General features: G+C 42.6%; 1 protein-coding gene and 1 long non-coding RNA gene across 7 annotated transcripts in view; one reads left to right on the forward strand and one right to left on the reverse strand.

The window, feature by feature from the left end:
* SUSD6 (sushi domain containing 6) overlaps positions 1 to 25,008 on the reverse strand; it is a 94,939-nt gene that overhangs the window by 9,497 nt on the left and 60,434 nt on the right. For all 6 annotated transcript variants that reach the window (XM_040068495.2, XM_040068498.2, XM_040068493.2 and 3 more), the window contains one exon: positions 2,338 to 2,535. In XM_040068495.2, coding sequence (XP_039924429.1) covers positions 2,338 to 2,535 — 198 coding nt within the window. The remainder of the gene's footprint in view (positions 1 to 2,337; positions 2,536 to 25,008) is intronic.
* LOC120754652 (uncharacterized) lies at positions 1,961 to 12,472 on the forward strand. The gene is made up of 3 exons (XR_005701511.1): positions 1,961 to 2,082; positions 10,405 to 10,457; positions 12,242 to 12,472. It is a non-coding gene; the product is annotated as an uncharacterized LOC120754652 (long non-coding RNA).

Below are 25,008 nucleotides of genomic sequence, written 5' to 3' on the forward strand. Positions count from 1 at the left end.
TGTGTTTTCAGTGTCAGATACATGTGCTCTGCTCACATTACTCATTGCTACCCTTCTGCAGCTGTGCTGTGTGACTGGAAACCAATTTGGCTTTTAAAGGACCTGTGCAGGAATAAACTGGGAGTGAACAGAGAATGGCTTGGAAGTAGCATTGCTGAGCACTGCACACCATGCCGAGAAGGCTACCCTAGTCCTTTCACCTCCCTAGAGGAAATGATTACCTGTATTTGTTGTTTCTGTCCCTAATTTGTGTCTTTGGTAGAGATCTGAAAAGTCTCCCCTACCTATCAGCAAATACTGTGAATTGCACATTTGATTTATGCAATTCCTAATTTCCTCTTTCTACATCCATCACATTCTTCAGGAGCACAGGGCTCAAATTGCAGAGGGAATTCAGGACACGTGCAGTGAGGGATGAGAGGAAGAGCAACAGGTAAACAGAAAAAAGGGAGCTGGAGGATCATTGTTTTTAAGCCCACAGCTTGAAATCCATGCCCAAAACAGGCATTTAAGACAGAAATCTAGTTTGCAATTTTCTCCTTCATCTCTTGGGGTCAAACCTACTTGGCTTAGTTGTTTCAAACTTGTTTCTCTGAAATCTTTTAGAAGTAGCTTGAACTCTCCCCAGAAGAAATAAACAAAAAACAGTGACAGCACATTTTATTCTATGGTAAATAGGGAAATAGGGTTGAGTAAGGATTTTAACTTTCAGCATTACTCAAGGAACTAACAGGGACAAGGCTAGGCAAATAAAGATGCTCCATTTTCAGCATCAGTTAATGATACTGTCAAGCTGCTCACTATACAGGGTGCACTCCAGAATATTTATCATCTCATATGCCAAAAAATGTCACTAACTCATACAATAAACTACCAAAAGACTATGGGGCTGACAGGCTCAGAGCTGCACAAAACACATGATAACTGCTAGGGACTTAAATTATCCTATATGGAGCAGGTAGGATCTTACCCTTACCAATCATTTTAAGACCTACTGCCTTTCTAGAGTCTCCCACTTCCTTCCCCTTCTTTGAGCCTTTTAAGAGACCCACTAGTTAAGAGTCAGCTATCTCTGATCCTGAACAGTTGATTCAAAGCTTGTGTTGTAAAAGCAATGGCTTTTTCATTGGGTCAGACTTTTGAGGCACCATATTTTTGATAATGCCACTGACCCTTCAAGATGCCAAAGAAATCTGAGGGATTTCTGCTCATCACAACACAACCCTGCAGCTAGACCAAGTGCCACCATCCAGGAATGCCACTCAGGGAACACTACATGCAGTTGCACAGCTTTGTTCTCCAGCCTGGGTGCAGCAAGGGGAAGGGGGATCACTGTGGAAAGGAAGCTTAAGCTGAATTTGAAAAACCTCTTCAGGATCTATTTGCTGCTACATAAACTCACAGATCCTTTCTTATAAATTGTAGGAAGGGACTATTGTAGTGGCAGAGACATTGAAAAGACATTGTCTTTGGAACAGGACGAGATGTTCCAGAGATCACAGGTATGCAGTGACCTCCATACTTTTTCCCCTCTTTCTTTCCCATTAAGCTGACACATTTTGCTTCATGTATTATGAGACTTAATTCCAGAGTGTACATCCTGCTTGCTCAGGATGACTGAGTAGTAACATTCTATCAACAAGCCCACCTAGAAGAGGAGAGGGAGTTCACCCTTTATCCAATATACCCACTGTTAAAACCAGAGGAGTAGCAGGCAAATTAATGATGAACATTTTCCTGCAAATCTTTTTATGTTGCTGCTTTGATGGAGGAATTCCTATTCAGCTGGGAGAGACACGAAACAAAAGCTATCCACTTCTATTTGGAGAGAAGCAGAAATCATTTGTCAGCAATGTCCTTTCCTGCCAGGGCAGTGAAAAGCAGCACCATCAATCTTTTTGACACAGGAAACCAACAGTTACTTAACCTGTTTGCAAGGAAGATTGACTCTAGACACACACACACACGTACAGACTCACTGGGAGTCAAACCCATCAAGGAAAACCAGACAGCATGGAAAATGCTACTGTGTTAGGACTTCCAGCATTCCTGGGATGGGAGCTCCAAGATAAGAGGCTCCACGTAAGTAATATGTTGCCTACTTTATACTCCTATCCATGGCTTTTCTCCTTGCGTTAGGGACTCTAAGTCTGCATCTGATGGGTTTCTACTGAAGAGATGTTTTTAAGAGAGAGAGAGAATGACTGTGAGCTGCATTTATGAAACTGGTGGAGCAATGAGAGACAACCATATGGATTTTCTCAGCATCACACTAATTGTTTAAGGATAACCTGAAAAGTCAGTGCAAGGGCAATTCTAGAGCCAGGGAGCACCTACCTGGGCTGAGCCTGCAGCTGACTTCCATGGCTGGGTTCCACTCTCCATTCTTGCAGGTCAAGTATTTATAATCTCCCTTCAGCATGTAGCCTTCAACACACAGATACTCTATGACACTGCCTGAAGTCAGAGGGTTGTTGCAGGGGCTAGGGTGGCATTTATAACCTCCATTCTCAGGTTGTGGTGGCTGGGGACAATCTGGGAAAAAAGAAAGTATTATGAAGGACATCTTAGAGGAAGACACTTATTACACAGTATATATGAAACACAAGCGGACTTCCACCTACAAACACCCACTAAATTAGGAAACTACTAAAACCAAGAAGAAAGGCTGTTACACAATGGCAGAGAACACCTCTGATAAAATTTCTGTGATTGTTAAATACTACTTATTATCCCAGTAGTACAGTCCAACTGGCAGGCATCAAACTGGTGATATTTTTAAACAGTGACACAACACAGATTCCACATGAGAGAGGCCCAGAAAATCCTTACTGCTATCTTTTCCCCACAGCTGTTTCCCTAGAGACTGGGGTGAACCTAACAACCAGGCTTTCCTCCTAGTCTGGCAGGGGAAGAGCATGAAACCCATTGAAAGGAACGAGGAATGCAAAAAACCCTCTGTACAATGGGTACACAGTGTCAAGGTGCAGACCTGCCCCATCGTAAGGCACCCTAGAAGCCTGTAAAAGCACACAGATTTCGACTATATTACATAGATATACCACCAACAAGATTGGCAACAGAGCTTAGTTGCAGTAGGACGAACCTCTTCACTGAAAGGGTGGTCACCATCCCTGGAAGTGTTCAAGAAACAACTGGACATGGCACTTAGTGCTATGGTTTAGTTACATGGTGGTGTTTCATCAATGGTGGGACTCGATCACCTCCAGAGGACTTCTCCTAGGACCAAATATTCTAGCCTACTTTTTTTTAAAAAATCAGTGTATTATGAAAACATTTCTGAAAAAACCCTTCTGTCTACCTGCGTGAACTCTGGAGTGTTGAAGGTGCTTCACATTCCTTTTTGCACCTCCATTACCCTGACTAGTGGGTATAGGCACATGTGGTATCTGGCACATGCCAGAACTTTTCTTGGAGAATTTTCAACAGCCATTCAAATAAAAACAACAAACTGAAATTGAGGAAACTGCACTGAAAACAGGATATTTGTCTTGCTCAGAACTTCCTCTCGTCTGGCAGGTTACAATGACCCTACAGAACAAATCCAATAACTTCCGCTGACAACATGTATCTGCCCAGCTGAAAGATGGAGAAATCCAGATTTTTCTCTTAAAATTCACATCAGCTTCCCAGACCTCATAAAAGGAAATACATCATAGAATCTTCTTGAGACATTCTGGGGCATGAAAAATCAGTCAACAAACCCAGGGTGTTCCATCAGAGCATGGTGACCCAGAGCACACATTCTCATGTTCTCCCTCTAGGTGACCCACTTACTTGGGACACAGCAACAAACAGCTGAGCAAAGTTCAAGTAATTAGATTTTGATCAAGATTTAAGAAGCAAAAGAAAACCTGAGATTGATTCACTGTGAAAAAATTTGCCACATTGCCTTCGTGCAAACAACTCTTGAACCTAAACACATGTGAGAACGCAGCAAAGGTAGTGCTTGTAAATGCCAATAAACCCTGAGATGATGTGCTGACTGAAGCCAAAAATGCTCTGGTATGAGTTCTGCCAGCTTTATAACTGCAATTCAATTTACTTCTTCAGAAAAGGTTAACAGGGGTCTCTGCAGCAGCTTTTCATGACAACTTTGTTCTTGAGGAGATCTATTCTTAAATAAGCTTCAGAGAAGCCACTGTCCTGTGCCTTATGAATTTTAACTGTTACCTCTTCTGTGCTTTTTTATCTTTTCTTTCTGCAATAATTTTATAACCAGTGTTTTAATCCTGCACCTTATGAGGCTAAACTTCCTTTCACTGTGAACCCATGCATCATCTCAGGGGAGCTGGGATCAGCCAAAGCAACAGATTAATGGCACATTTCACATTCAGCCACATAGACAAATGCAGTCCAGGAGAGGATTTTTTTGTTAAATTGCAAAAGCACCAGAGATATTTTTAGCAGTTTAACATGACCTCTCCTGGCACTGGTGGAGAGCTGTGAGTAAAAGCCAGTGTCACCATAGCAGTTGCCAAAACTCAAGAGCAGTCAGGACAACTTCCCTACACCTTTTTATACCACAGCAAGTACCTGGAATTGCTTGGGAGTCATGCACAGCATCTTTCTGCTGACTGCAGCAAAGAGTGCAGTCCCACGGTTCCCTTTTCTCCTGAGCTATGCCCATGTGAAAGCCTGGCTACTGCACTCAGAGCCCTTTTGCACACAGAAGCAGCTGACTGTCGGTCCCCTTTCTATCATAAAGTGCCACCTACACCAATGAGATTTCTCAGTTACGTACAAACATCAGCCAGCCAACAAGAAACAGGCACTCATTTACACTGCAATTGCACTCTCAAAGGCACAATTGCACTCTCAAAGGCTTGGAACCTCCACCACACCAGACACCTGCAGAGCCATGATTTGGCCTTCTCAGGTAAGGTCTTCAGGAGATGCACAGCTATGCAACTGCAAACTGGACTCCTCCTCACCTCCACAGGCCACTTGGACAGGAAGGGAGAGAAACAGCTGATAAGTGTGTTCAGGCAGCTATACCTGACTTGTTCTATTCACAGGGAAGGGATTGCAGAATTAGTCACCTCCACTTCCCTCTACCCCCAACCACCATTTGTCATCACAGCATCTGGGAGCGCACAAATATTTTAAAATGTCACCTTCACTTGTGATGGAAGAACATTGCCTGTGTAGTGGGAAATAGATAAAAAAAGTCTGGATTAGGCAGGCAGAACATCAACACCTCCACCCTCAGTATGACTGAGCTGATCCTGGACTGTCCTTTGCACGACAGCCTCAGGGGAAAACAGCTTCTCAGAGCCTGCAGCGTTGGGCTGCAGTTGACAGCCTTGAAAATTGCCAGAGCAAGGCTTGGGTGGGTCTAACGATGGACTGCTGTTACCTGAGAAACTGACAAGTACCTCTGCTCCCTAATGGACCAGCTCTCTCTCCCTGGCATCTCTGACAGATTGCAGCACCTTTGCAAACCAGAGCCCAGTCCAGCAGAAGAGAGGCGTCCAGAATGCCTGGGACAGACAATGCAGCAACCTGATTCCTAAGCTTTCACACTCTCCATAGTGGGTTTCTTCAATTGCCTCCATATTTGCACTCCAAACTAGGGCTAATAGAAGAAAAAGTACAAGTCTGATTTTGCACAACCCTTTATGTCCCCAGCAGCAAAGCTTACGCCCCAAGTTTGCAGCACTGGTATGTTCACAGCGATACAGGACCAGGCAGAGCATCCCATTTATTGCTATCCACAGAATAAACCGCTGTCACTTCAGGAGTAAAAAAAGCTGGGTACCAATGCTGCCAGAAAGCACACCCAGAGCAGCCTGCTCCTGGCTATGGTTGGTGGCCAGAAGGTACAGGTGAATGGGAAGAGCTTCCTGTGTGAACTGTTACCACTCTGGAGCACAGCTGTGTCCGGATGGTTCAGTACTGGGAACAGAAAAATACATGCAGGAATTTCATCAGCTCCCTCCCTGAAACATGTTTTTGGAAGTATCCCAGGGCTTGTGAGACACCTTAAGACAAATGTTCATGCCAGGGAGGGAAGAGTAAGAGAGCCAAGTTACAGAGGTTACAAACTTCCTAGGGGGTTACTGACATTCTAGGCTTGCGAAGCTATTGCCAGGATCTTGAGTCATCATGCTTTCAGGATGCACAGAAATAGGTTTTAAGCATTTCTCCGCTTTGTGCAAAGGGAGCAAATACTCCCAAAGGCCCTGTTTCTAGGAGGTACTGAAGCTTATGACATCTCCTGAGAGAGCTGGGTCTCTGCCAGCATACACTGCTGGAAAACAGGAAGGAAAACAGAAGTCCGAAGACTTAGAACATCATTGAACTTCATTCAGAGGTAAAGAGATTGTCATTTCCAGACTGACAGGCAGAAATTAGGTTATGCACTGGAGCTTCTGCAAATGCCATTCCAAACCACTAGGTATTTAATATACAGAAAAAATTTTAATATGCAAATGAAAAAATACTAAGCCATATATACCTCCACCCAGCATCCCACCAAATCACTTATAAGCACCGTATTTTTCTGTTTTGGTCACATGAAAAAATACTGTCCTCCTTCAAGGAGGCTTTACTGCTCTGATGTTCTTTGGATAGCTGTTACCAGCTTGACAATAACCACAACACTAAGGAACTTTTTTTTTTTTTTTTGCACTAACAGCAACGTCACATTGTACCTTCACCAGTTCCCTTTCCCATGGCTCTCTTCAAGTAGCAAGCCTCGCTTCCTTCCTCTTCCACCAGATTCACAGACAGCTGTGAGGAGCTGGAATGCAGCTTCTTTTAGAGGCAGCAAGAGATGTCAGTTGGCCAAATTGATTAATTTAATCACCAAAGGATAAAACAGCTCTTTCATGTCCTGGCTGAGCAGTGGTCCTGAATGCCAACTTGATGGAGAAGTAAAAGCATTTCTAGCATAATGTAGCAAAGACACAAACCCAAGCCATGGTCATACATAATGCCACAGATGGAAGCATGTGCTCTGTTGTGTGCTGACACAGAAGTGAGGGGTTTAAGTGCGCAGAACATAAACCACAGGAGCACAGCTGAGCCTTGATCACTGAGAGGGAAATTCACAGATAAGCAGAAGATTTACAAAGCTCAAGCAGGATGAGCCCGTTGTGGCAAGGATGAAGAACAATACACTCCACTCACACAAACAAAGGAAGATTAAATCATACTTCAATCTGACTGGATAATTGTCACAGAATTATAAAAGCTCCCCAGCATTAACTTTCTTTGCACAGGCACAACACCACACAGAAGCCTAAGACCTCCCTACAGTCTTATTTGCTTGGCACTGTCTCTTTACATTTCTCAATCAATAAGCTTCATGGTCTACAGGGGGTCTTACACCCCTCTTTTCTGCACCAAGCACATGAACTGCTTTTCAGTCACTAACCTGTTTCAACGGGCAGTCTCACTACACAGAGATGAAAACCCAATACTCTTTAAAAGAAATGCATTCTTATGAGAAAAACAAAACAAACAACTAAACAAAAACAAAACAAAACCAACTAATCAACCAAGCAAGCAAACAAACAAACCCCCCCCCCCAAACCTTCTAATCGTGACCTGCCAGAGTGCAGAACTGTAAGTTTGTAACTGAGGGAGAACAAGCCACAGCGTTGCTCACCTTATGTGGGCAGACAATTGGGTATAGCACTGCTTAACAATAGGATGTTTTGCTCTGAACATCCAGTAATAGTTCTTTGTCTCCACAGCAGTGCACAAAGGTCACTAGAACTAGGAGAGGAACAGTTCTGACAAAATGAAGTGGCTCTTTGCATGAGTCAGGCTCAAGTCCCAGCAACTTCAAGAGGAAGCTGGACTCAGCCTCAGGTAAATCCCTCAGTGACCACACAAGGCAGTGTACTACCTGCTCTAGCAGGTTTGACTATCCTCAGAGCAGTGGCAGAGGAGCCTTACAGGTCTATGCTGAAGTGCTTTGGAAGCCATTTGTGTTTCCAACTGCTCTGCTGGATGCCCTGAGCATGGGCCCTGCTTGGATACTGTTAACACCTCCTGGCCTTTTAGACACACCACAATCTTTGTTTGATGTGGAAACTAGAAATGAAAGATGCTAAGCTCAGTACTTCTCTTTCTTCATCTACTCCATTTAACAGATACTATCAAGACTCACAGAAGAAAAACAACCTGCAAACAAAAGCCACCCTCCTAACCAAGATAAATAAATATTCCCCTGGCTAGTCTGGTTAAACTTGTCATGATGTCTCATGTCAGCAGGTCTTACCTGGTGAGCAAACACCTCTGTGAAGCAGGCTACAGAGGCACCCAATTAAATTGTCCCAGTGCCAGGGGCCCTGCCATTTCTTTTGTGCTGTTTCCCCTGAATCCTCATCCTAACTTTCTTGTATTACTTTGACTGCCCTACAGTAGGATTTCTGTGGAATAGCTCAGAAAAGGTTGGCTTGCCTCAAGACCTGCCACCTTTTTGTCTCTTCTCATAACTCCCATCACATAGGAATGTTTCCTTCTGGTCACAGTCATTTCCTGTTTGCTCTCTTACAAGTTGTGCTTCAGCACATTCCACAGTGGCAAGGAAAACTTCTCTGTCCAAGTCTCCACTTCTCCAAAACATCGTCACCTTTATCCTTTCAGACAGGACTTGATACCAGCCTTAAAAACAGCTTGTCTAGAAAAGCATCCAAATTAAACACAAGGCATCCCCATCTTCCAGTCACTTGTCCCTGCTATAGAGACTTCCATTTTCAACTTGGATAATTCATGTGTGCATCACCTCAGTATAGCTGAGGGAAGTACAAAAGCTGTTACTAATTTCTGGCAAGGACGTTCCAAACAGTCCCAAACTCCAGGGGAGTAACCCTCCCTCTCTACTCCCATCATCAATCTGGATCTTGCCACAGATGGGCAGTCTGAAATACTAATTCCATCTGAAGCCTTCTGCAGAGGCTATGCATTTTCAGCACCTCATACCTGAGGTCCAGGGTTAAAAACCATGCTGAACACAACAGAGCTACATTCACAGTTCTTTTCCAGTTAGTGCCCTGAAAAGGCATGCAGCAATAGTGGGCTTTTTATCAATTGCCATTTGCATGCAAACATATACAGGGCTTTTTTTTTTTTTTTCCTTCTTTTTTCTTTTCTTTCTTTTCTTTCTTTTTTTTTTTTACACAATGCTTTTTCACAATAAAAACGTGACAGCCTGATGCAGTCACCACGGCAGAAGTGCAAGCGAGGGAGCAGCAAGAATGCTCGCTTCAGCTTCTGTAGGGTCTGACAATTCTAGTGGAGTGCTACCCACAGATCTCACTCAGGGACGACACTGAACCTTGGTTTGGCCTTAGCAAATGCATTCAGTTGCCTCCTAATAAGAGCTCTGGCCATATTTACTAACAGGAGAAGAGACTCTCTTCCTCTCCTTGCAGAGTTTCAGTTCTTGCCAGCAGGGTGCTACCCGACCTCTCCGCTAATCTCCTGGTTGTTTAGTAAGCCAGTAAGGAAAGAATTTACTCCTCCCTTTGCCCAGTTTTTGGATACACTCCCAACTTCTGTCAGCAGTACTCAGAGAAGCATGAATGTGATCCAACCAGATAATATCGTCAGGGCTGTCCTTAGCCAAGAGCAGGGTAGTCAGCCACAGCGCCGAGCTGACTTAGCAGCTTCCTGAGCAACAACAGAGGAACGCATCAGCCTCGCAGTGCTGCAGAGAGACTCCAGTGCCTCAGGTTACACCTAACAGAACACGTTGCAAGTAACTTTATTACACTTGTTTGGTTTGGGTCTGTCTTTGGTTTTGTTTTGGTGTGTTTGTTGGGGTCTAGATTTTTTTGTTTGTTTGTTTTCCAGTATAGTTTTTCCTCCCAGAGAAGACATTGTCTCAAACACTTCCACATTTGCTAAGGTAGGACAGATTCTTACCTAGCATATGATGAACTCAAACCCCATTATGCACCTACTGAGAGAAAAAACCTCATGAAAAGTAGCACCAAAACTAAAGGCAACATGTAGCTGGCATAGGTGCCATTTTCAACAACAAACACTTATTTTATAAACCCTTTGGAACTATCAGACAGAAAATTCAAGTTAGCTGCTTTTCTTGTGACAGCTTTATCCCCTGTGCTCTGCAGAGTCTTGGCTAAAGGTGGTTTCCTGCCTTGAGAAGAAAAACGATTAAAAGGTATGTAAGTATATAAAGTATACAAGTATTTATAAAGTATACACCTATTTTATTCAAAGAACATATAGCTACTTGTCATGTCCCTCTAACCCAAATCTCCTCTTGTGTCATTCTCTGGGGGAACAGGGAAAAACCAGGGTGACTGCTAAACAAAAAAAATTCCACAAGCTTCTTTTTCAGTAAGGAATTTTTCTTCTTAAACCTTTCTTCAGTCACACATAATTTCCTTTTGCCTGAGACAGGACTGGTGTTTGGCTCCAGGAGCTCTCTGCAGAGAGGGAGATGATGGAGGAAGGTGACTAGCCAGCTTTGCTTTCAGTGTGAAATCCAGAGAGGCAACATCCTTGTTTTTCCTCTCTTCCCTTGTACACACAAACCAGCCTACAAACAGCAGAAGGCACTTTAGGCAGCCCCTCCCTCAGCAGCAGTTCAGTTTTAGTAAGAAGCAACTATGTTACCATTTCTTACCCCTTTTAAACTAGCAATGTCAACTAAACACCATCTTTTACCAAAGAAAGAAACACTTCCTAGGCAGCTGGTCTGGAGAGAAAAAGCACCTTGGTAAGCTTTGATCAACAGCACTGCCACTCCCCACCCACACCTTCCTTCCTCTTGAGAAAGCAATGGCAAGGGGATGTGCTTTAGTCGTAGATAGAAAAGCAGTCACCCCCACCCACATTTTCCAGCAGGAGCGCCAACTCCATTCTGAGCGCTAAATACCTTCAGGTTTCCAACTAACCATGCTTGTCTGGATGTACTCAAAAGCTTTCAGCACAGCAGCTTCCCACTATGCACTCTCTGCATTGTCCTTCCCAGGCAGAGAGCCTGGATTAATATTAGGCTAGGAAATGGCTCATCAAGTATTTCAGGGACAAACGTCACTGCTTCTAACAGCAGGTTTGTGCTGAACACAAACAGCCACATGGCTTTAGACCGGGGTTTCTCTTGGCAGGCTGGCTCCAAGAAGCACAGTGACCTGATCTGGGAATAATATATGAGATTTTACCCTCTCCCAGCATCTTCAGAACATTTTTTTAGCCCACGCAATGAAATTCCAATGCAAATGTACGCTGCAGTCATTAGAAAGACTTTTCCCTAGAGGACAGGTGGGCCTCCTCCTGGTGGAGGTGAAGCATGCTTTGATCCCCTTTCAGGTAGCTCAAAGTATTAGTGGGGTTTTTTGTTTACTGCCCACCAGTGTCCTCACCTGTGTGTTTTAACTACACAAACACAGTAGCTGCAGCTAGAACATGTGAAAAGGGACCCAGACTAAAGCCATCCTCTGCCAGCTGGCAGCAGTTGACAACTTGGTGTGTGTCTAGCCGAGACAGGATTCACTCCGTAAAACATGGATTACCAGATGCCCAGGTTTTCCACTGGTCTGTAATTTCTTGGGAGGAGATGGGGATTGGAAGCAGGAAAACAGATTTTGAATCTTCTCCTTTTCAGCACTCCGGCTTTCTCTAGCACATGAGCAGATGGGTCATTTCCCAGAGGGGCAAACCCGATACAGCAGCTGCTGCTGGGGCCTAGTCACAACAGCTGAGGCTAAAGGACCTCTTTATATTTAACTTACAGGAGGCAGAAGTCAATAAAAGGACTCCATTGTGAGTGCACACACTTCTCACTGACCCTGCCCCTAAAATATTTTAAGCCTTCCTAAAAACACACTGCAAAACATAACCCTCTTTTTGGTTCTGTGTATTAAGCAGAGGCCACAGTCCACTGAAAAATAAGCTCTCTGTCTTTACTGGCTCCAGATGCTGCTTATTCTGAAGTCAAAGACAGAAGACTAAACTGAGCAGGACTGGAGTCTTCACAGGAAAATTACAGTTTCCCCAGCAAGGGCATACTCTGAAGAGGAGGCTTATTTTTTTTAATGTCATAATGTGGGTAAATGAGAAGAAGCAAAGCAAAGATATTTGTATATATAATCATATAGCTGTGCATTTATATAATTAGACACAAGCACTTAAAATGTGTACAGTAACAGACACCCCTTACAGCCATCCCATACACAGCAAAGCTGTATTTTTTTTCTTTTTCTTTCTTTCTATTTTTTTTCTTTTTCCCCCTTAGGGCAGGGGAAGAAAAAGCAAGAAAGAAAAGACTCTAATTGCAGCCTTCCACCAATGCAGTCGCCATCTGGTAACTCAAGAGACACATGGAGACGAATAATCTTAATTAACATGTTACAACAGTATTTAAAAAAACTCTATGCTTATTAACACTCAGCTGTGATTAGCCAACCATGGAGAAAGCCTGCTAGTGTAACATTAATTACGGGTCTTGTCTGTCTTTCTATTAGAAATATGATTTTTTTACCCCCAGTAGTTTATCTATCTCCTAAAAAGAAAAGCATTAGCATCAAAGCTTACTCTAAAATGCAAATTGTATTTACATTCTACAAGAGTCAAAATGCTCAGGCTATATGATTGTCTGTATATAAAACATTTCTCTCTGCCCCTTAGAAAGCCTTGCTTCAGTAAAACAACTCCAGTGTCACTGATATTTTGGCAGAAAAATAGATGTTATATCTTTCAAGTTCATTTCCCCTTCCAAAACAGGACAGACTTTGCTGTGTGCTGGGCAGTTGGAAAACCAAGATACAAATTCCAGGTCTAACAAAAACCACATCTGTGAAAGGAAGATTTCTGTGACGGAAAGCAGCAACCAAACACAACTGCACTCCAGCAGCACATCTGGCTCCCTAGAAGAGTGCTACTCAATGTGACAGCTGTATTATTTTCCCTGTAATAAACCCACCTGTAATGTGGTCCCCTCAGATACATTCCTGAGTGATTCAGCCTGACAGGCTCCAAAACTAACACTGCCAAGTTTTTCAGAGTTGGCTCTGCGTTATGTTTGCACAGGGCTTGCTGCAGCAGGGTTCTCATCCGTGCCAGGCATTCTGGACATCAGGATAAAACCAAATCATAATACAAAAACCTGATGCTTCTAAACAAAGCCAGGATGACAAATTAATTCCGGAAACATTAATAAGGAGGAGGAAGCAAACCGGGAACAACTGCATAAGTACTTTTAAGATCTTCTGATAAAGTAATCTCATTGCTGCACACACATGCAAATAAATTAAAGTTGTTGGTGGTGTATGTGGAAGCTCATGAAGCTTACTTATGTCCTGTAAAGATGAAGAGCAGCTGACCCAGTACTTTCCAACATCCCATACTGCCAGGACAGTATAAACAATTTGCATCTGGGCTGCAGCTGGAGTCAGCAGTACAGTGGCTGCAAAAAAGCCAATTTAATACAGAAACCTGCTCTCGCTGATGGGCACAGTGCAACTTTCCAAGTGGCCACATTTCATTTGCTTTTGTTTTCTAAGGCTGCTTCCAGCCTCCCTGTGCCTTCTTCCAACCACCCTATAATTATTTTCACGTTACAAGGAAATTAAGCTATGCCGTAACAAAATTTTGTATAATCAAAGGGTTCCGGATTCTGCTTTTGAACCCAAAACGCAGTAGACTTGTGGGCTCTTCCAGTTCTAAATTTTATTTTATATTGCAAAAAAAGAGGAGATTATTTAAAAATAATAAGAATTGTCAAAATAATTTGATGGTCTTACAAAAAAGAAACAGTTGTGCATGAACTTACTTCATATAGCTTTGATTTGTCATCTTGTCCCTGCTTACCTGCTTCTCAAAACTTAGAAAACTAAAAGTCAGTCTCAGTTCAGGGGTAACCTGCACATATACCCCACTGTTTCCTTGTCTGCTCCTAAGTGGGTTTTCAGTTTGCATATAGCAATACCCTAAGGTGTTTTTTTCCAGGATAAAAGCCTGACACACTATGGGCCTCTGGTGTAATGAAAAACATCTCACGCTTCAGCAAGAACAATGAGACAGTACAGGAAAAAGTGTAACTATGCTGTTCAGCATAATATGATATTCCTGCTGATTTAGGACACCAGGTTTCGATAGGACACAGGTGACTGGTCCATAAAGACCTGACTGAAATGAATACAGTCCCTCTACGGACACTAGGTGTCGGGGGCTTACCCCAACATTGAGGTGGTTTCAGGGTCCTTTGCTCCCCTGCACAGCTCCGAGCCGAGCCGAAGGAAGAGACGGAGTTCTCAGGTTTAGATTTTTCAAGGTTGCATACTTCGTTTATTGTTTCTTATCTTACAATTTTCTTGGAGTCCGACAAGATGTTCGCAGCTGCATGGACTCCTCACGTCTCCCCCCGAGCTGGGCTGTCCTTATCTTTTATACTAATTACTACGTATTTCTTGTTTACTATTTCTTACCAATGTCTATCACTATTACTAAAAAAGTCATCTTTACTTTGACCCAATCCTCACTAACTACTTTGTGCCACGTCAATGCAGCAATGGAGTGAGGGAAGAAGAAGGAGAAGGAGACAACGCCCCAGATTCTCCATCTTGTCCCCATTCACTTCAATGCTAGGAACCTAAAACTATTATTTTCTCATTCTGTGATAAGCTAAACTACTATTTCTCACATTCTTGTGGCCTGTAAACCTTCTCTCAGTGTAGGAAGTTTTTCCCATGGACTGAAATCAAAGCCAGTGTCTCTCTGAGCTCTGGGCTGGGGTCCCAGACCCCCCTGCCCAGGTCCCTGACCCTCCAGGGCAACCAAAGGAATGCCCTGGACTCCAACAACTAGGTGAGGACACTAGTGAAACACCTTAAAGACACAGCAGAGCAAAACCTGTCTCTACCAGCAAGTGACACAAGACTTTCAATTTAGCAGTGCCTCAGGAAACTTAAATTGCTTGTGGATTTCCATATGACTACAAAACTTTCACTCCTGAAACTTCAGCCTAGTACAGCAATCAGGTTCCTTTTTCCAGTAAGTCCTTAGACGTTCTTGCTATGAGAGTTTCCCAAAGTATGTCCCTGTTGTGGACCCCAGCATGGCCACTCAAGCTCAGGATGACACATATCACTTGGCTGTAAGGAGTCCATTACAGTAAGAGTCCATTGCCCCCCATCCACCATGAGGTGGAACTCAGGCAGACACCATCAGCCACCACAACCAATGGCTTCCCCTTACCCCAGAGGCCAGTTCATGCCCACCTTCTAACTCCAGTTCTGTTAGTTTACTCTGAGACTTCACAAAGATCATTGCACAGTCGAAGTCTGCTCATGAGGCAGTCCTAAAGTCCAAGGGATGTGAGAATCTCTGATGTAGTAATTTCTGAGTTTAGATACACTAGCCAAGTCACTTTAAAGCTCTGGCCTGGTAGGCCTCCTTGGTTCACTAATGAACTTTTTGCAACTGATTAATTTTTTTATCCTTTCAGCAGCAGCAGCTGTCGCCTCTGACTCAGCCTATGCAAAACGTACTGATTTGGAAGTTTGGCCAAGGCTGATCTAGTAATGGCTTGCTCACAGGACAGTGCTGTGCACTAAATGTTGTTCCACCTTCATCTGTTTGGAAAACCAGGAAGCTCAGAGTCCTGGGTTACTGAAATTTTCCTCTGCAAATCACCTACTGACAGATTTGCTAGGGAAAGGGGGGTAAGGACAGCGATCTTGAAACCCCAGTCTGATACACCAACACATGCAGGAGAGTACTTTTTCCTTCTGCCATGCTATTTCTCCTCTGGCTTATGGCTCTGCTCAGGACCACTGAACATAACAGAATCTAATATCTGGGTAGATCTGTTTATCCTTTAAGAATGACTCATCTGTATCACGGGACTTGTCAAAACAAACAGATAATTTACCACTGACTGGGCAGAACTGCAAAGATTTATTACCCTTGTCTCACTGGAAAGACTCTCTTAAGCAGTCATTTTCACTCTAGTTGTGCTTAGTTTAGCCATAAGTATTAAGTCATCTTTCCTGACAGCTTTAGAGAAGCTCAACATCACAAACAACTTCTCTACAGAGTCCAGCACGACAGAAAAAAGAAAAACCCCAGGCCCACCTGAACACTCCTCAAGTCATCCTGTTCAAAGTGGGAGGCATGTCAGGCTACACAGTGACAGAAGTACTGCACATGGCAAATGTACCTTTCCCAGAGACCCCAGTCCTACAGACTCGCACTTCAGCAAGTTGTTAGTCTGAGCTTTCACTTTCTTGAACAGATCAGCTGATATAGACTCAATCCAAACTCTTAACAACTCAAAAGCTCTAAGAATGAAGCTGAAGAACTCATCTTCAAAGAAAAGTAAGAAGTTTCTTCTACTGAGATGAGCTAGCTGTGACTCACGTCTCTAAACTGCCTAACACTTGAACAGCGTCGGGGCAATTTAAGAGCTAGGGAGATGATAGTAGGAAAGTTGGTGTCAGATCCTGTATAACCTGAACTGAAATATAACACCTGCTCAGTATGTAATCTCTATTTACTGGCAATACAAGTAATTAGAGAGTATTTTTTGGCAAGAAGGGAGGAATCCAGGGAAGCTACCAGTAAGCTTGCTTTGTGACTACAGCATGACTAGCAAGAGGCGTCAAGGTCTGGTGGGATGCTGCTGCTACTTTGATTTACCCAACACAGAAGACATGATCAGGTCTGGCAGAACAGGCAAAGTAACACATTCCATCAACTCAGTCTGCTGGGGATCAAATGGTACATGGAAAGAAAATGGCAACTTAGTATTATGTGTACAAGTACAGAGTATAGCAAATTCAGATTATCAACCACCTACTTTGAGGAGACAGTCTTGCTATACAGATGTACTTATTTCAAAGTGCTTGTTTTTTCATCTCCATTTTCCCAGTCCCTACCAACAGCTCTAAGCAAATCAATGGATATGAAGTAGCAATTGTCAAAAGCATGCCTAGCAGCAAACGTGAATTCTTCTTTTCTCTCTTTGTAGCTTCTCATACCAAACACCCACAGGATAAACATAACTGAACTGAAACAAGCCAGGATTGGGAAACTGTTCAAAAAATAAGTTCCTTCCACAGCTGGCAAGAAAAGTGTTCAGAGAAGATGTGTAAAAGTTCTCACTCTTTGAATACTATTTTTCCTTTGACACTTTCATTATAGCCACTGCAATCACACCACAAGCATAGCAAAATATCCAGCTGAAAACGCATGTAACAACAACAAAGAAAGGTCAGATGCAGCAGCTGCCAAGACAGAACTCATTTGTAGTCCTTGGTGCCTGATAAAAGTGTAGGAAAAGATGAAATACCATTCCATCCATTTGACATAAAAAGAAATTATAAAACATACAACCCCAAACCCTACAGCATAACCATTTCCAAAACAAAATCTCCAGGAAAGCAATCGGGTCTCCTCAAGGGCTACTAAACTTCAATCTTGTTTCTCTGCAATTCACTGCTTTTAAGCAACAAGAAATACAAGACTGTACATATTCTTTGCTTCTTGCTTATATTCCCTGGTAACCTAGAGAGGTTCTTTGTTCTGTAACAATTAAAAAGCCAAGTTAAAGCCACAAAACAAGACAAAGATTCTCCCAATGCTTTATTACGGGGTTGCTTTCCATAGGAAGGTTTGGGTTTAAAGGGACCCTGAAGATCACCCAGTTCCTAACCCCCTGCCATGGGCAGGGTCACTTTCCACCAGATCTTGCAGTGCTACCCTCTCTTTTTCTGCTTCTTGCATGCCAGCTGCTTTTGGTTTATATTATTTGTGACATTTCATTAAGTTTCATTTATTGTTCTGAGGCACTTATTTGCTCAGCAATCTCAAGTGGTTTCCTTTAGCTACATCTTATCTATACAGTATCACTAGAACTTCTGTCAGAGCAGTTCCTGCTAAACCAGCAGGAGTGTTTCACAGGACAATGTACATTTAACAGCATAACAACAGTGCGAAAATGCTCAGTTGAACTTTGGTTCCATAAAGCACCAAGAATCAATCACACCCCAGCCACCGCGTTCTACCTGGACCATTCTTGACTTCAACAGGCCAAGTCTGATTGATACTGTTATAATTTCCTGCCAGCCAGACCTTGAGGTCTAGGACAGTACCTTATTGAAAAGGAGAGACCGTTGCAGGCCAGGTTCTTCTAGACAATTCAGCTGATTTTCAGATGCTGTTCCAAACCCTGTTTCCTTGACTACCACAAGAACCAAAGCAACATGAGACCATTTTGTTTGTTGTCCTATGTAATTCCAGACAGCATTTACAGCATCAAGTTGGAGAAATTTCAAGTCTCTCCCGAGTTTCTTTCTTTCTAAAATCTTACTGTTCCTCCTCACAGCCATCTTCCACCAAACATTCCTGAGAAAATTCCTGCTCAGCTCCATCACATTCCCTCACATCGGACAATAGTTTTAACTCCTGTCTCAACCACCTAGTTCCACAAAAGAGACAGTGTGTTTAGCTGGGGTTTGCAAGGTGTGTTTTGTTTTTCTTTGGGTTGGGTGCTTTAAGTTGTAGGATTTGGTTTTGTTTTTTTAAGCATTTAACTGCAGGGTGAGTTTTTGCATGTTCCTGCAATGTTTAATGCTATTATTACATCTACTATGTTAGTGGATAATAATAGTATCCACTACATTGCTACTTGCACATTTTGTCTAAATTGTCAAATTCAGCAGGACATATCAAACTGGATTTCAAGAGCTGCAAAACCATCTTATCACAGAGAGACCTATCAGAATGAAGTGCTGATTTTACGCAGCAAGATGTCATTATAATAGCCTAATTCTGTGATCGTCTGAAAAAGAGGATGAGGTGGGAGAGCCAGATTATTCAAAAAAACCCCCCCCACAAAATAATTACTTAAAGGATTTATTTATTTATAGGTTCATAATTCCCTAGAGCATAAAATCTGTTCCACTACCTAGGTCAACACAGCACATGTATGTACAGACACTGGCCTAGCAGACAGATTTCACAACCACCACCTGACTCAGGCTCTGGAAGGGAAACAGTAAGCAAGAGCAACCAAGACGGTGGGAGAATTTATAGCTTGTTGGCTAAAAACGTCATCTTTCCCAAATCATACAAGAACAAAGCAGTTTCAAGTTCCTACACAGAAAAGAAAAGCGTGTTTCAGATGCTCCCTAGGGAAGAATGCAGTAGAGGAAGCTGTTGCAGCATGCCTGAATGCCGCAGGAAGTGCTCTGCTGAGCACAAAAGAGAAAAACTCATGAGCTTTCCCACCTTCCTCAGAGCTGGGGCCAGAGCTCAGAGGAATGCTGGGAATACCCTGGAGAGTCCTCACCCTCACACAGTTGGACCCAGATCTGCCTCCACATCATCACATGAACATACATGGTAGGAAGCAAGTATCCAAATCTCAGCTCTTCCCCAGTACCAGTGCTTCCATCTAATACTCCCTTAACCTAGCAAAAAATCCCCAAACCCACAAGGGGGAGGGCAAAGGTTATGCTTGCTCCCTCTACAGAACCAGTCGCTGGGCCAGCCTTACCAGTCCTCACCAGGCTTCTGCCAACCAGTCCTGACATCAGACACATACAGGCCCTGAGCACTGACAGAAAGCCCCACTTCCGTGGGGATGCAGCTCACAAGCACATCATCTCACACTTTCAAGAAAAACACAAGATCTCTCCACATATAAGGCAACCCATATCCTCATGCATTTTCCCAAGTCACTTTTTCAGGGAGCTGAAGAAAGCCCTTCCTGCACAGGATTCCTCAAAGACAGGGCTCAATTCAGGCTCAGTTAGTTCTGAGGCACCAGATGCCTACACAAGGCTGGCAGACAAGGCACAGGGCCTTCAGGAACCTGCACCCTTCCAGAAAGGAAGCTGAAGTTCAGGCCAGACATGCAAGCCACTGACTTCAGACCACCAGGTCTGAACAGTTCCCATGCTAATTCAACATTCCTGAACTAAAAAGTCTTTCTTCCTCATTTAAATATTCACTAGTTAATACACTTTTTCCTTCTCCCTGCAGCAGATGTTTTAATTTCTCTCATCACATCTTCTGGACTGTAATTCAGTAGAGAGGCAATAAAGCACCAAGAGTTATGGCCAGACAATGTTCACCAGTAGACAGAAATGAAGACCCCAGACACAGTGAAAATAAATAGTGCATAGACAGTGTCCCTACAACTGTTCTGAGCTGTAGAACTTCTGTGTTAGGCTACACTCTAATGCCTCTGCAGCTGCTCAGAGTAGCTCAGCCTACCAGAGAAAGGTTTGGCAAAAATGCCCAGACAGTACTGACACGTTTCTTGGTAGTGGAGTGAAAGCTTCCCATGCATATTTGAGATCCATTTACTATATGGTCCAATCTCTTTACAATTAGTAACGTTTCTCACACAAAGGAAATGGAAGATTTGAAGAAACCATGCTAAAAATGGCAAAAACACTGCCCTCCATAGAGAGACACACACTTGGGAACTCTCTGTGTATGCAGACTCCTTGAGAATGCTTAAATAACATCTTATGCCTGAGAACTAGTAGGAAAAACAGCACGGAGGGAAGTCATTTGATGCTGATAAATTAACAACCAGAATGTAAAATACAGTTCCAGTGAAAAGCCAGGAGTCCATTTACTAAATCAATCAGTTACTGTTATGTAACTGATTTCTTTTTCATACCAATATAGAAAATTTCACAAAACAGCACATACATTTAATCAGGAAGAGTGAGTATTACAAGGAAACAATGTAAACAGAAATCTGAGTTGCTCCAAACCCAAACCTGAGCACTTGGGCCAAGTTTGCTGAGCACATGGGGTCTTGAATACATCTGGGAAGCCTAACAGACCAACGGCAGGTATTACAAAGTCATTCTGATACTAAAGCCAGAATTCCTTTACCCAGACCTTTCCTGGGTTTGTTCATTTGTTTCCCCATCTCCTCCGTATGATTGGGGAAAATTATATTTGAAGTTTTTAGGGGAAGGAAATATGACAAAACACACAGTCTTAGTAGTAAGGTAACAGGCACTGCATGAACCACGTTCAGCAGGCAGCAGGGTTTGGCAAAAGGCAATATAAAAATGCCATAACCCCTTCTTTCAAACTTCTGGTGATTTTTCTTTCTTCCAATCTCCTCCACCTCCATACAATTTGCTCAGCACAGAGGAGCTACTCTTTCTTACCAGACACATTCCACAGACACTGCCAGAACTTTCTTCCTCTTGCCAATTATAGTCAAAGACTGAAGACTGTCATGCTCAGTTTCACAGCACTCATCATGTTAGACAGCCTGCAGCACCATCCTTTATTCTGTCCCTTGTCCACCCCTGCCTTTTCTATTAACTTTTTAGAAAAGGCTACTTTAGCCCCATTTAGTATTGAGGATGCTACTCACAAAAACAGCTACATTCTGGCAGCTGACATGGAGAGCAGATGACAATGTTTCTAAGAGACAGCCTCTGTTGAAAGTAGCTCAATTTTAGGAAAGAAGGGAGAAGTGTGTGAAAAGTACCTACTTCCCAAATGGACTTCCTCATAAATAATCTGTATCTTTCCTCAGGGCATTAATGAAATACTTAATACTCCCATCTAAACTTACGAATTCTTGTGTCCTCCCAAATCACTACTTACTGATTGGAACACTCAGCTGGAGTTTGACAACACATCCTTCAGCTAATACCACCTTCCTTCTGTGCATACACACAAGAGCCTTCTAGAATCTCACATATAAATTAGTAACAATGTAGAAAAAGCCCTTTTCCAAAATCTCTGGATTACACAGATCTTTTTACCAAGGATCCAGGAATTTCCAAGTCACTATTTCTAAAATACATGTTCAAGAATTAGCACGATATCAAGACAGACATTTTCATTCTCTCAGTCACCCAGCAACAAACCTCGAAATAGATTCTCAGTTCTTAACCTAATGCTGCAATTTTGGAAAGGCTATTTTGTGGCTAAACACCATTATACTGTGTCAACTCCCACCAGAAGTCAAAGTGATTTCCCAAGAAATAGAAAGAGCGTTTAATGTCTGTAGAACTAGAGTGTTCCTCAAAAGATAGACCAACTTCTCTTCTCAATGCTTTTTCTTGGTATCTTGCCTGAGGACAAAGAAAGCAGAAGTCTCCCAGGCACTGGGAAAAGTCCTAGATTACGACACTGGGCCTTTTTCTCCCCCATTTTTCCTCCCAGTTTGTATGGCTTTATCAGAAAGTAAGGTGGAAGTGTTTGTTCATATCAAATTCCATGTTCTACTTTCATAGCCCTGCCCCCACAAGCATCCAAACATAAAACCCTAAACACAAATCACAGCAACCTAGTTACTGCACATCAAAGATGTCACTGTCACTCATTCTCAGGGGAGAAGAGACAACCAGACAGTTGACATTTACTCTTTAGCTCACAGCATAAACAGAAACCAAATCACAACATCTCTTCTGCTGCTCCGATAAGGCATTGATCCCGCACTACCCTGAAACAAGCACACTACCAGGCCTAGATTCCAACTGCACCTGTGTTCTCCTCTCAATAGCTGTGCTCTTTGAAGTTCCCTCTTACTGGCTTTTTTAAATGCCTCATCACAATGAAAGCCATCCCAGTGTGTAGAACATGCTCCAACAAGAGCATTCCACTGTTACAGAGGCAGATTGCGACCACGTAACCTTCTTATTCAAGGACATGCCTCTGCCAGTTACAGAAATTGCTTGCACTGAAAAGCAAAGAAACATTAAAAGCTTTATTTTAACACAATTAGAGCAGTTTGAAAGTAAGAAGCCGTCATCAAGTGGCAGGCAAAATTACATGGCTTAATGTTATGTGTTCCAAAGACCACTGATTGGAAACTTCTAATCCCAGTCTAGCACCTTAGACTGGAAATCTGTTGCCAGTAAGACTCTGCAAAAAGCTCCCAGAAAAGTAGTTTTTCCATAACAGTCCATTCTGAGAGGAGGTCATATGGCTGCAGACAGAAAATTTAAACATATCAAGTGACTCGCTCTCCTCAGTAAAAATGGTCAAAAGCAAGTTTCATGGCAATGGGAATGTGACGTGGAAAGCCTCTTGAACAACAAGACCATAGTGAGTTTCTGCCTATGAGTGCAAAATGCCTGCACAGACAGGGCCATACTGCAGTAAAGGAGATCTCCAGGGCTGCACTGGCTGAGAGAAACAGCAAGGATGGTTTTGCAATAGGTGCAGATAATATTGTCTGGGGATACATAGGCACCAAAAGGAAAAGGCATATAGTACTACACTGCCTTCCTGAAACAACAGAACACACTGTCATCACTGCAAATTTTAAGTTTAAGGAAATGGATTTAAGCCTTCTTTCAAATGCTTCCTCAGTCTGCTTATGGTCAAGCAACCTTTGGAGGAATACAGCTTCAGTGTCTGTCCACGGCTTTCCAAATATTACTCTGTTGCTCTGTTAGAGTAACCTCATGTTACTCAGTTGTCCTGGGAATTTTGCAGCTCTCCTTCAGTAATATATTGCCTACAAATTTAAGTAGCAGAATGCTAAATCACTCATTCAGATTGTTAAACACACTGGGCAAAATTTTCAGCAGCATTTGCATTATTTGAGACATTCTCTCCCAGCTGATTACCAGTAGGACATGAGCACTTTGGAAAATTTCATTTGATGGTAATGTACCTGACATCAGAGCCAGCCCACCAGGTATCTTCCTAATTTAAAGATGCAATAGTGCTTTTCTTTGCTATTTACTTCCTTAGCTGCTATATCACCTTATAAAGACCTGTTGAAGCTGACAAAAGAACAAACAACAGTTTAGTGGAATCTAAACCATACCATCAAGAAGTGAGAAATTTCTGACACATGCTTTATTTATTGTACTAAGAGCCTTTCCTGGCACTCTGCCCCATCTCTTTTCTTCCACCTCATGCACTCCTGCTGCTTGTTACACAGAATCCCATTACTTCATATAGCCATTTCCTTTCCATATTTATCTCTAGTTTTTTGCTGACAGGAACAAAAGAAAGAACAACTTTATTATTATTAGGATCTATTAGAAAATCAGTATCTCACTTGCTTTCCTGCACTTAGAATTGCATCATATATTGTCCTGGTTTCTCCCCTCTCAGTACATCAGAGGCAAATTAATTCAGTTCTCAACATCTGACACAAAGCACTTGCAATGTGGGATATAGCGGTTAAGGTCTTATGTCTTCAATTATTTTTACTGAATTGCCTCTTCTTTTAAAATTTGCAGTCTTGTAAGAAGTACATTTGAAAAAAGCCACAAGTTTGCTACTAGCTGTTTCCAAGTAATTAAATTCATTAATCCAAACAGGGAGCAAGGGAAATAAAACTACTTTCTCCTTCATGCTTTTTCCCCTCCTCTTACTCCATAATAATTATAAATGCTCTTAACTCACGAAATATTATGACCAGTGCTTATTCATTCTGGGTTTTGCTGTCCTTATCTTTCTTTGGCAAGCCTTAAAACAGTAATTGCCCTGAAATTGAAAAGAATAAGAGGGTTTTCCCCATGGTAAACTTAAAACTTCATCAGCCTCTCAGAAACAAGGCTGTTTGTTGCTTCTTGCATTCTTTGGTTCCTAGGTTTTTAGTTCACAGTATTCAGATCTACAGTTTTACTTTTTCCGCAGCCTGCTTCCACCATGATACAGAATATTTCATTTCTATCATCACTGCCACAAAAGGAGTTTTGAAAAGAGGATGCAGAAACTCATACATCCCAAGACCAGACACACATAGATGCACAGGAGCTAAATTGAACTGTGAATTCAAAAGCCTGTAGAAGTAGAGCTGGTTGCACAGCAACTCAATGACTAATTTCCCAAGGAGACAGCTGGTCAGTTTGCATAGCTGTGTGTCCTGGTGCATCTGCAGAAACAGGAAAAAGGAGAGGACAAGACAGAACAACCGCAGCTTTCTGTCCAGCACAGGGCACACAGAAGCTCCACCTTTCCTCTGTGCAGGTTCAGTTGAACACCTAATATTTAAGAAACTCCATCCTTGTTGAAGTAAGTGCCCTTCACAGAAATAAGTGGATTAGAACA

This window comes from Hirundo rustica, chromosome 6 (assembly GCF_015227805.2).
Source record: "Hirundo rustica isolate bHirRus1 chromosome 6, bHirRus1.pri.v3, whole genome shotgun sequence".
Taxonomy (NCBI): Eukaryota; Metazoa; Chordata; class Aves; order Passeriformes; family Hirundinidae; genus Hirundo; species Hirundo rustica.